Source organism: Microtus ochrogaster, chromosome 8, assembly GCF_000317375.1.
Source record: "Microtus ochrogaster isolate Prairie Vole_2 chromosome 8, MicOch1.0, whole genome shotgun sequence".
Taxonomy (NCBI): Eukaryota; Metazoa; Chordata; class Mammalia; order Rodentia; family Cricetidae; genus Microtus; species Microtus ochrogaster.
Window position 1 is genome coordinate 85023268 of NC_022015.1, and position 13097 is coordinate 85036364.

The following is a 13097-nucleotide window of genomic DNA, read 5'->3' on the forward strand; positions in this document are numbered from 1 at the left end:
GGGCTGTGCTATTGGTTAATACTTTTCAGAGTGTAAACACATTCTGTGCCGGGCTGTGCTATTGGTTAATACTTTTCAGCATTTTAGTTCTCATAGCCCTTTAAATTTTAATTGTGCTAAGGATCTTTGAAATATTTTCATAACGTCTTGAAGAAGAGTTAGTTGTTTACCTCTGGGCACTTTTCACGATGAGGCGTTTAGCATTTAAAGTTCATCCTGAGCAGGCCATAAGTGAGCCAGCAGGATCCTTTGATGCTGCTTCACCATTTTCAGAGTGCGTTTGCAAACCAGGCTTTCTGAATACTTTAAAGTCTTTCTAAAGCCACAGTAGCTATTTTCTACTATTTCCCTGCAATCTGCCTTTGCCTCTCCTTAGTGTCCACCCCTTTGAGCACAGTGGGAAGAGCCGCATGCCTCCACCTGAAGGTTCTCTAGCACTGCTTCTGCATCAGATGCTTCTGGGTGGTGAATGTTGTCTCCAGCATAGAATGCAACCTGCTAGGTTGTAATTTAATAAGGTTTAGGTAAAAAGTACATAAAGTATGTAACTTCTGCCTCAGTCCAATCTATGTCTGCCTTTTATTGTTGACTGAAGTTATAAGAAAAAGATATGTGTAGTTTGAAACCAGTATCTTGAAAGCATATCAGTTTTTCTTCTGGTGATTTAAGAATTTGTAGAAAAAGTATCTGTAATAGATTTTTGATAAAATTACTATGCCTGATTCTAAAAATATTATATTTTATATGAAATTAAGGAGATTCTTTGTCTTTTCTTTCTTTTTTCTTCTTTTTTTTCTTTCAGTCCAAATGCAGTGTTAAGGTTAAGATTCAATCATTTTGCTACTGAATGCAGCTGGGATCACATGTATGTTTATGATGGAGATTCAATATATGCGCCTTTAGTAGCTGTGCTTAGGTGAGTGATTATGCTTGCCCGATGCGCTGTTGACAGCCATAGGAAAGTGAAGAACTGTATAATTTGCTTATTTGAAGCCTACCGTATTGATCTGTACTCACATTTATGATGGTTGGTGATGGCCGGATTTCACAGATTATTATAATATGCTGTTTACTATGACTGTCTACTTAAGTGTATGCACAGTAATGTAAACATGCTATAAATATGAATAAATTCTATACTATACTATAGGAACTATACTATAGGAACTATAAATGTCTTTATAAACCCTCCTTATTTTCTTTTATTTATTTTATTCCTTTTATTTATTTATTTTATTCCTTTAAGTTGGTTTGAATATATTTTCTTTTTTTTTGCAAATATTTTATTTCCTCAATAACTTGGAATTCTGTTGGACAAGCATTTGAGGGCTGGTATTTCCATTGTATTTTGTGATTCTATAATATGTGACTGCTTTAGAGTATACCTGTAGAAAGTAGTTTAGGTTTCCTATGGTACTGCTGAAAATACTTTAGAACTGCTTTAGAAAAGACTGTGTGTGTGTGTGTGTGTGTGTGTATGTGTGTGTGTGTCTGTGTGTGTGTCTGTGTGTGTGTGTGTCTGTGTCGTGTCTGTGTCTGTGTACGTGGAGGACAGAACTGAGCTCTGGTCGTCTGCAAGAGCAACAAGCACTCTCAGTCACCGAAAGCCCTTCGAGCCCTTTAGAACTTCCATTCTGGGTTTTTGAACATCATGAAAAGTTGTTAGAAATAGTAGTTTAAAGACACTAGATAAAAATGTTAATAGACCCTTGAACCAATTATGTTAGAAAATTTATTATGGCAATTAGATACAATAGTTGCACATTTAATTTTGACAATTAATACTGCATTTTGTGATCATTTCATTACTTTTGTGTCATTGTTGACTGATTATCATTTCGACTCATCTTTTTTGTTGCTCAGTCATGTAATGAATTTGCACTCATTAACACCTACTTAACAGATTTCTACCCATGTGTTCCTGTTACTGAAGGAAGCTTTCCTGAGATAATTATCATGGGTTTAACCCGTGAAGGTGGAACTGGAGAATCTCATCATCAAGCACTCCTGTTACCTGTCCCGAGTGAGCTAGACAGTTTTATGTCAACTTGGCACAATCTGTAGTCACGTGAGAGGAGGCAGCCTCAACTGAGAAATGCCTCCTTAAGATCTGGCTGCAGGCAAGCCTGTAGGGCGTGTTCTTAATTAGCAGTTGAGTGGGTGCATCACTCCGGCTTGTGGTCTTGGCGTCTATAAAAGAGCAGGATGAGCCATGAGGAGCCACAGGGGCAAGCCAGTGGGCAGCACCCTCCATGGCCTCTGCAGGAGCCTGTCCAGTTTGAGTTTCTGCCTTGGCTGAATCAGTAGACTGATTCAGAATATGTAAGCCAAATAAACTCTTTCCTCCAAGTTCCTTTTGGTCTAAGACACCGAGGAGATGGAACCTTGTGGTTTATTGAACATCCACTCGATGCCGAGTGTTGTGGCTACAGTTTAAATGTTTTTCTAGACCCTTTCTAAAATCTTGTGGCTGAAGTACTCACTTACCTCTAGGAGGTGATAAGCTAGGATTAGGTTTTAATCTCAATTCAGAAGCATATGGTGTTAAACTCTACTTTGCCAAGAATATGCATTTAATTATTTTAGGATTAGAATACTGTAAATATTTATCACTCAGCCAACTACATGGATAATTGTTACATTTAATAACTCCCTCAGTTACCAGAGTCTGTCAGAAGCCTGGAAGATGTAGTAAGGAATAAAGCAAAGGTCGTTTTGACGCCAAGGCCTGGAGTACGGTGAAACTTGCTAGAAGAAGGGCACACAGACTGTCCTCACTGGAGACACCAGCTGGAAGTTGGAGGATGTCCCCATCTTTTCTTCTGACTATTTAACCACAAACTGAGGGAACCCATGCTTCCTAATTTTCCATAATTTTCAAGAATTATTCACAGAACTCAGAAAAGTGCTGTATTTGTGGCTGAAGTTTTGTTCTCAAGAATAGAAATTGGCAGCCAGCCTAAAAGGGAGGCATAGAATGAGATTGGGCGTGGTGACAGACATAAAACATTGTGTCCTTGGGGGGTTCCACCTAGCACAGCAATGCGCACAATCACTTGGAGGCGCACCTGAGCTGCTGGTGTCTGGAGTTGGGTTTTGGTTGTTTGTTTCATCATGTAGGCTGGGTTGTGGAATCATTGTCCATGAGGAAGCTGTGTACAGATCTCTGCTCTTCCCTCCTCTGTTACTAAGGCAGGCTGACCCTAGATGACGTCAACTCTACAATCTCGCTGCTGGTTTTGCTGGGGTGAACATTCCCCCAGCCGGAAGCGCAACTTTAGATTCTGTTTTGAAGAGAAACATTGACAGAAACTGTCAAGGCCTACTGTGCATAGCAGACAGTTTGTCATGAGAAATTTTAGGGATTTGAAGCTCCTGTTCCAAGAACTGGTAGCAAAGTTGTTTGTCTGGTGAGTGAGAGAGTCAGCATGCGCCTACGTGATGTAATTCTTGAGTTACTCAAATAGTGATTCCCTGTGCACTGTACTTAGGAATTAGATCTTATTCTGTAGGCAGGCTATTATTACAATATGAAGATTGTTTGTAATTGGAAAGTTTTCTAATACTCTTATCCTCTCCGGTGAATAGATGTCAGTATGTGTCTCCTCAAGACAAGTTACACAGCAGATGTAGTCACACAACTCGGGGACGTATTATGTGTTTGTGAAACCAAGACTGGTGCTGTGGAAATCAAATTCTTTTTAAAATGCTCTATTCTCCACCACACGCATAGATGCAATAAGCCAGGGGTTGGTTACTTTTTACTTTGTTTGTATTTGCAAATAAAGCATCCCTAGGATCTCATTTTTGTATCACATATAATTTTTGAGACAATTCAGTTACCAGTGATGCCTAAATGTTACTTTAATTTTGGCAATTTTTTTTTACTACTTTGAGAAATGAAAAATTGAGTATCTGAAAAACGTTGTGAATCTCACAAGCTATATATAGAAGATACATATCAATATTCTATTTTACAATGTTCTAAAGAGACAAGTAAGAGCAGGATGGCGCTGCAGGTGGAGGAGCTTTGGTAGCGGAAGTGTTCACTTGTAACCCCAGCACTTGAGAGGCTAAGACAGGCGGGACACCGTGAGCTCAAGATCAACCTAGGCTGCAGTGTCTCAAAAAAACTGGAAAAACAAAAACCACCAACCAATCACCAAGCAAACAGAGGAATTATCTGATACTTAGAACTTTTTGTACATTTGTTACGCTGCCCTTCACCATATGTTTTCTTTTGTATACTTATTGACCTAGATGGAGAATATTTAGGAATATTTATGTTCTAATCTAATAATAAGCAGAATTTTAAAGAAACAAAAGCACACATTTAAAACGTATCTGCTATCTAGATCATCGTATTGGGAACACATAGTTTTGAGTAGATTTCTCTGTCAGCATGTATGCTGCTTTAAAGTGTTTCTCCATCACTCTTTGTAGTCAGTGGGGAGGAGAAAGCTATTCAGCCACAGTTAGAGTGAAGTCTGTGAGCTAAGGGACCACTGTGGGGTGCTGTAGCAGGACGGATAGCAGTTCAGCCCAGGTAGAGCTGAGAGAGGAGGAGAGAAGGAAGACAGTGTTAGTGGCAGAGGAGCAGGCGTGGGGGAGGAGGGTGCTGCGGTGGTGAGTGCTCGTTTATTATCAGCAGTGTTATCTACCTAATGGGGTAGAAACTGATGAACTGGTGTGTGCTTCCCTGTACTTCTCCTCTCCAGTCTGCCTGCTTTCTGACATGGATACTGTTTTTGAGTCTATTTTCTGTGCAGTCACAGTGGGTACCCACAGCTCTCCATTCTGATCTTCTTCAGTGGCTTGATCGTCCCCGAGGTGAGGGGCAACGAGACGGTGCCTGAGGTTGTCACCACGTCTGGCTATGCGCTGCTGCACTTTTTCAGCGATGCTGCATATAACCTCACTGGCTTCAACATCTTTTACTCGTAAGTGTTTGTCCACTTTCATCTAGTAAAACAGCCCTAACTTATATGTGAATGTCCTACATACCAGGAAAGGGTTGGTGTTAAATTTCCACGTATATAGGATCTTTTTCTAAGTGATGTAAGTTATTAGCATTATACCACAGACTGCCCTCTAAGCACGATTTATGATGATTATCAAGTCTTGAGGATCTTATAGTAGCAAACTGCGTGGTTGGAAAGTTAATTACAAAATTAAAAATTGATTAAGTAATTAATTAAGGGAAAACAGTACCAGCATCGTTTTACACATATAGCATCACACACGTGGCCAGGATATGATATTGGATCCCCTAGACCTGGGGTTACAGACAGTTGTGAACCACCAGGTGGGTGTTGCGTATTGAACCTGGGTGCCCAGGGAGAGTAGCCATTGCTCTTAACCATGAACCGTCTCTCTCACTCCTAACATACTTGTTTTCATTCAGATCCTTTTGTATGTAGACATTAAGGGTGCACTAATGAGAGCTGCCATCAGGTGCTTTTAGGGGAACGGCCACAAACAGCTTGTCAATTGTTTTCTTTGCTTCATGAAGGTAGAAATTGCTCAGCAGAAATAATTTCATCAAGAATAAAGTACTTAAAATACTTTTGAATCAGCAATCATTATGGGTTTTGTTTATGCAATAATGCATCCAAATATGTACACAAGGGAAAGTAAATATATATTAGAATACAATCCGTTAAAGGGCATGAACATGAAATGTGATGAGCTTGCCTCTTTTGAATGTCTGGGGGTAGCATGTGTCTTAAGGTTAGAGCCAAGTCATCTCTTGATTCTCTTAAGTTTCAGGAGTTCATAAATTTCTCTTTTTCTTAAAATATATATTAAAAATATTTATTTAAGGCTTTATAAACATCATGCTTGAAACTGCGCAGATGTTTTAGAAGCTGAACATGTAGTTCTTGGACACTGGGGTTTGGGGACAACATACCTGGTTGGATGAACTGAGACTAACTGCAAATGGGAACAACTGGAGTTAAGAGGAGTAAAGGGGGCTTGGGAGTGACAGCTCCTACCTCCCGGTCCCTGGAGGCTGGGGCAGGAGACCCTGTCTCTACAGATGGGCTCAAGAACAAAGCCATGCTGTGAAACTGTTAAATTAATAAACACAAATGAAAATTAAGTCTATATAAGCCACTCAACTCATTTTTATTTTTCTTGAATTTGAATATTTAAATGTGAATTATGTTTTACAGAATCAATTCTTGTCCCAACAACTGCTCTGGCCATGGAAAGTGTACAACCAGTGTGTCTGTTGCGAGTCAAGTGTACTGTGAGTGTGATAAGTACTGGAAAGGGGAAGCGTGTGATATCCCGTACTGTAAAGCCAACTGTGGCAGTCCGGACCATGGCTACTGCGACCTGACGGGAGAGAAACTGTGTGTCTGCAATGACAGCTGGCAAGGTAAGCGCGGGGTGTGGAGTGATGGCCTCTGAGAATTCTGCCTTCGTTTGTCTGTGTTTGTGCCTGCGTCTCACTTTTGTTGTTGTTGTTTTTCCTTTGGTATCCTTAGTTAACTGTTAACTTCTTAGTAGTCTGCATTTTCACAAACAGATGTAATGGCTGTCCTGCCAGCCAGCTCCCAGATAATCCCTCTATAATAATGCCTCTACGTTCTACCAGGGGGCCTTGACCTCTGTCCCATTCTGTGTCAGGCTTGTCCCAGGTCTCCTTGGCCTTTCTGTCTCTCCTCTTCCCAGAGTGCTCTCTGTGCCCAGAGGTCCCGCCCATACCTCCTGCCTAGCATTTGACCTTTTAACTCTTTATTAAGCCTATCAGAAGGCTTCTTGACAAAGACACATCCTCACAGCGTACAAAAAGATTATTCTACAGTAAACAGAATTGGTAGGCTTGTCTACCTGCTGTTTTAAGGATTAAATGATGTTACGCGTTAAACTTAAAATTGTAGGTATAGGATCATTATGATCTTCTGTAATTTTCTTGTTGACTTTTCAGAGATTAGATGACTTCACCGGATTTAGTATGTGGTGTATTCAAATTTACTTCATAATGGGTAATGTACTGTATTGTGAAAATAAATGGTGTCTCACAGGTATGGCATCATTTTAAATGTATTTCTTAGGGAAGACTGACCTCTTGTGGATATTTAAAAAAGAGCACAGACTATTTCAGTAAGTGAAAGTTTATTTAGCTGCCTGTTGTAAAAGTTAGATTTCAGTAAAGAATTTAAAATTTAAATTTAAACCACACTAAAGAGTTTTGGGTTTCTTAAGCACGTGGGTATATAGTCATATGTTTCTCATTGTGGAGTTAAGCTAAGAGATAAGTATCGTTATTGGTCATCATCTGATCAAGTCTACTTTGCTGATTACATTTGCAGAGAAGCTTCCTTTGTGCTACTGTATGCCTTTTTGACAGGGAACTTGGCCTCACGAATTACATAATTCAGGGTACACTGAACGTGTGTTCTTACAATACAGGGTGGTTCTCCCTGATCCTACTACACACGTACACACTGTACCAGTGACTTCTAGTAACAAGGATTTTATTAGTGGTTATCTGTTATTTATGGTTGTGGCAGGTGCACATTTTCAAGTGTTCATTAATGTTAGGACTCTATGTTTAAGTGCTTAATCATTTCCAAATTTTGTACCCTTACCCTCATAAATTGCTTTGAGACTTTTTTCCACTTAAATTTTGAAGTAAAATACTTTCCTATTCTATAGTAATTGTCTATTTATTGTAGTTTAAGTAAAACCAAAGAAATCAAAGTAGGGCTTACATAATGCTTTCCAAATCGAGTGTATCTGTCATGTCAGTTTAATAGCTTGAATACAAAAGGAGACTCTAGCTGTGTAACCTTACCTGAAAACACCCACCCCTCTTTTGCTCTTTACATGATTATTTTCTCTTTGGAATGCTTCTCTTCTGAGGCTGTTATAGACATTCAAACATCATACTCCCTCTTGTTTTATTTTATATATATTTGTTCTTGTTGTCACTACTGCTTTTATGTTCTGTTCTCACTAGTACGTCATGAAGGCACGGCATAAACTCCCAGAATTGCATATGCCTTAACATATGGACAAAGGAGAAGCCAGTGCTGTCCCTGTCCACTCTGCTGACACACAGTGGTGTCGTGAGCCGTCTACGCGTACACATGTTAGCAGTAAGCATGTCTCCCTGGTTCTCAACCTTTGTAATGCTGCAGCCCTTTAATACAGTTCCTCACGTTGTGACTCCCAATGATAAAATTATTTTGTTATTACTACAAAATTACAGCAAAGTAACTGTTATTTGGCCACAGTCATGAATCGTACTGTAAATAGTTTTCCAGTGGTCTTTTGGGGGTCGTGACCCACAGGTTGAGAACCAGTGCTCTGGATGAGGACATTTTATTAAGAGCGCACACAAAGGAGGAGCCTGGCTTAAGTTAAGTCTTGGGTTCCATTCCCAGCACTTCTGCTGTCTCAGCCGTTTTCTGTATCGCATGGTGACAGCATTTTCTCCTCTGTTCTCGCTCGTCTTATTCTTCCATTTGTCATCACTTTGATCTTTCTGTTGTTAGAGACGTTTTCCCAACCACCGAGGAGTGTGTTTTAAGTGTGGAAGGCTCCATTAGAGCGCTCGTCTCCCTTTCCCTGTAGAAAACACTTAAAGGAACCATTGGTTGAAATGGGCAAGAGTTTATGCTTAGTGTGACATTTTGGAAAGTAAATAATTTTACTTTATAATTTTGTCATAATAAATAGAATGATGATCACCAGTCATACAATTCATTGTTTGGAAAGTTAAATATTACCAGAATAGATCAAGGGTATTTAAATACACTGAAACAGACAGTAACGCTTTAGAGATTGCTTTTATGAGCCTAGTCCATATGCAGAATATTTTGGCTACTGTAACAAAAGATTTTCAGTGAACTTAGAAGGCAGTGCTCTTCTCTTCAAAGTTGTTTTCTTATTTTGCTTTTCTCATTTTGGAGAATTTCAGAATTCAGTATACATCTTAAATCATAAGTGGAAGAAAAAAATGTTGGGTATAGCAAAAATAATTTAGGTATCCTATGATGACATGAGAGGCACTGTAAGAATTAATTTTACTTTCAACATTTGACCAGTTTAATTTGACCAAAACAATATATCCAACATATCAAATATAGGTGCAATCTTGGAGGTATTGTAAGTTTAGTTCTAGACGGTTACAGTGAAATAAATATTGCAGTATAGTAAGTTATGTGTGTTTTTCTAGTTTCCCAGAACACATGATTATATTTATACAAAACTATAAATATACAATTATACTTGTAAATTTACAATAAGATTATTATAAAATGTACCTATCTTAATTAAAACCTTTTGCTGCAAAATGATAGCAGTCATTGAGCTGTTACTGAGGAGTCTGTTTTCGCTGGTGGACGGGCTTGCCTGTGTGATGGCTCCCATCGTTGGCAGAGGCTGCAGTAGCTCTGCTTCTCTAAAGGGAGAGGTCAGTGAAGTTTGCGGGATGAGTTTGATCGATCCAGTGCTGGTTGATAATGTGTCCGCCCCCCTGAACAGAGCCTCTTCCAAAACTGGAGTCTGTCCTCTCATGGCTCTTGACTAACCAAGCAATATTCTAAGTTCGTCATTCTGAAGTGTCTACTGCATCTTTACCAGTGGAGTTCATCCTGGGAATTCAGTTTTTGGCAGTGTTTCAGTTATATCTCCATGCCGTACTTCTGGTCCTTTTGTGGTGCCCACCAGACTAGCAGTTACTGCTTTTACTGTAGTGAAAGCATCCACGGGACTGAAAATGTTCCCTTTAAGTTCCTGTGAATGTTGGCATTCTGACCTTCGTCTGTAATCTCAGATACTCTCACTGGCATCAGAATGATGACGGAGCCCTCTAGAGTGTCTCCAGTGTCTAGCTTCCTGCAGTCAACATTAGTGCTTGCTGCTCACTTCCTGGAGCCGGCTTCTTCCCTGACTCCTTGTAAGCCAGTAACCTCTGCTCACTCTAGACTTTGAGACTTTCCTTTCTTCTCAGCTTTCAGACTATTAAGCAGAGCAAACACTTTCCTGTTGTCTGCATTCTGCTTCTGGTTTAGGTTTTGTTTTAAGGGATGTTGTGAATGTTTCGATGTTACATTCAAACCCCAAAGTGCACTGTTAGCACCTCTTCTCCTCCGCTTTCTCTGGAGTGGCTCTTTCCATGTCCTTGGAGAAATTTGGTCCTGCACTCACGACTTGGCTATTGATACAAAGTGGAAGGTACTGGACTTCCCCCTTCATCTCAGTATTTAGACGCCGCTCAGAAGACTGCAGGTGCAGACCTGGTTCAGCTAGTGTGGTCGTAGGCCTCTGCTTGAGACACATGCATCTGCCAAGTGCAGCCACCAGGTGTACCCGCGATAGAGTCGTTCCTGCTTATAAGTGCATCCAGATGTCAGCTGTCACGTGAGAGAAGGAGCGGGAGGAGTTCCTCCTGTGACTCCGGTTCCAGAGATATTTATCAGCCTCTGCATCTCACAGTGAGGAGACCCAGACCAGGCAGCCATGCGTGGGACACGCTAGCTAATAATGATTTTCATTCAATGAAACCCTTTATAGTTTCAAAATGGTTTTTATTTTATTGTACTTTATTTTCTTTGTTGATATATGAGCCTACCTACTGAAGCCAGTTTGGGTCTTAATAATGTAATTCTTATTTTCACATTTGTCTAATAGTTTATAAATGCTTTATTTTTTAACTTTTTAATATTTATTTATTATGTATATAATATTCTGTCTGTGTGTATACCTGCATACTATTTTGTGAAATATTAAAAAATTGCAATAGCATTTGTGAGTAGATTGTTGTTTCCGCTTTATGTATGAAAGCTTGATGAATGGCAAGGTAAACAGATTTGTTCAAGGTGACCTCATTATTGACAGAAGTAGATTAATATTCTAGTAGCATGCTAAAGTAAATATGAAATTTCATATTTTTTAAACTATGATATTCATTAGAGCATGTTAAGATCTGATCATATTTCCCCTTGCTAAGAGTTTATTTGCAAGTTATATTTTAGCTGTTTTCATGAGGGAAGATTTTGGGACAAGGTCTTACTGTGTAGCTCAGGCTGAACTTGCTCAGTAGCCCCTGAGATTTCACTCTTCGTCCCTCAGCCTGACTGAGGGCTTTGGAGGTGTGCACCACCAAGTATGGCCAGACATTTCTAATATGGTGGGTATTAGGTTTTTAAGTTCTCTTATTCTACGTAATCTATCTGTTTCTTTAATCTACAATCTTTGTTTAATTTAGTGTGTTGTGTGTGTGGTTATCTTTTTTTTTAAATAGGTCCGGATTGTTCTCTGAATGTTCCTTCTACTGAGTCTTACTGGATTTTGCCAAATGTTAAACCCTTCAGCCCTTCCGTAGGTCGGGCTTCACATAAAGCAGTTTTACATGGGAAATTCATGTGGGTCATTGGAGGATACACCTTTAACTACAGTTCTTTCCAAATGGTTCTGAAGTAAGTATTTATTTTTAGATTTTTATAATTAACTAAGTTTTATTGGCCAAATATATAAAAAGCTATTTTTCTGATAGTACATTCTTGCTATAATTGTACAGATTTGAGAATATATGCAATCATTTTGTCCAAATTCAACATTTTTCAGTGCACATTGGAGTTTGTTTCATATAAAATTTTTATTACCAATCTATAGTGTTTAAATAAATTTCATATAAAGGTAGGCTATACCTGTGTAGACAAAATGAATCCTGCTACCTTTTAGTTTTTAGAATGGAGTGTAATTGCATATATAAAAGTAATTTGCTTTTCTCCTTTAATTTTAATGTAACCACATACTTTTTTAGTGTTTTTTTTTTTTTTTGCCAGCGTTATAACCTCAGTCATTTCGCTGTGACCAGTGGTTATGCCACAGTGTGGTTGGGTGGTTGATAACAGGAACCACACGGGGAGCAGCTTCAGTGGTTATGCCACAGTGTGGTTGGGTGGGTGACAACAGGAACCACACGGGGAGCAGCTTTACCTGGTTTCTTTTCTGCTGATGATTGTATTTTACAAATTAATAGCAGAACAAGACAGTTGAAACAGGAAGAATCATTTGATTAGCAATGTTGTTTTCAGGAGCGATAGCCGTAACTTTTAAATGTGAGCGTGATGTGGTTATCTAGTCAGAACTGGTCCCGGACAGTATACCAGTGTAGAGTCAATAAATTGTCAGTTTTAGCCACTGACAGGACACGTCTGGACACTGAGTTGCATCTGAATTTCAGATAAAGAGTTTTTGGTGTAAGAATTCCCTTTGTCACTCAGGGTTGGGTGGCTGTTATTTCCTGGATCCTAGACAATGGCGAGTGGCTGTACTACCATGGAAAATGATTCTGCTGTTCTCAGGTCATTGCTGATGTCCCCTCAGGAAGGGGTGGGGCCTCCCATGCCCCTCCCCATCCGCCATGAAATGTTGGCAGACCCATGCCATGCAGCACCTTTCACTGTTGAAGGTGTGCAGAGTCGCACTCACACTTATGATGCTTATTCAGATTACTGGGCATTCTCTATTTATCTGATAATTCTATCCCTTCAGTGTGTTAGACTTGTTAATCGTGTTGACTTAAAAATTTGTGAGTATAAGAAAGGCTTGCATTAGAACTATAATTTTTTCTAGAATTAAAATATAAAATAAAATAAATTCCGGGGGGGGGGCAAAGAAATGGCTCAGTGGTGAAGGGCACTTGCTGCTCTTACAGAAGACTTAGGTTTGACTCCCAGCACCCACATGGTTGCCCACAGGTGTTTGTAACTGCCTTTGGTTTTAGGTCATCCAGCACTGTTTTGCTTGAGATTATCAGTCACGTTTGTCTTTGTGAAGGTAATGAGGGAAGGCAGCCAATGGAGAATAAACATACATATCAGCAAAAGTGAAACTGTACACATGTAGATAGTCGGACAGACTACTGGGGATCAAATTAGAATTTGACCAAAGTGGAGGGAGTTGCAGTGTTGGAGCCAAGCACAAGAAAGTTAAAAACTGAGGAAAGACTTGAAAAAGGAAGTCAGCAGTGGCACTGAAGTCACTTGTGGGCACAGAAAGGAGGAAGCAGAGCAGCTGTGTGAGTTGGTGAGAACCACGTGAGGAAAGAATGAAGGTGGGGGGGGAGCCCG

At 39.7% G+C, this 13097-nt stretch overlaps 1 protein-coding gene across 1 annotated transcript in view; it reads left to right on the forward strand.

Annotated features, from left to right (window-relative positions):
* Positions 1 to 13097, forward strand: part of Atrnl1 (attractin like 1) — a 558188-nt gene that overhangs the window by 18379 nt on the left and 526712 nt on the right. Inside the window, exons 3-6 of the mRNA XM_005352541.3 lie at positions 803 to 916; positions 4812 to 4940; positions 6177 to 6385; positions 11264 to 11438. Coding sequence (XP_005352598.1) covers positions 803 to 916; positions 4812 to 4940; positions 6177 to 6385; positions 11264 to 11438 — 627 coding nt within the window. The remainder of the gene's footprint in view (positions 1 to 802; positions 917 to 4811; positions 4941 to 6176; positions 6386 to 11263; positions 11439 to 13097) is intronic.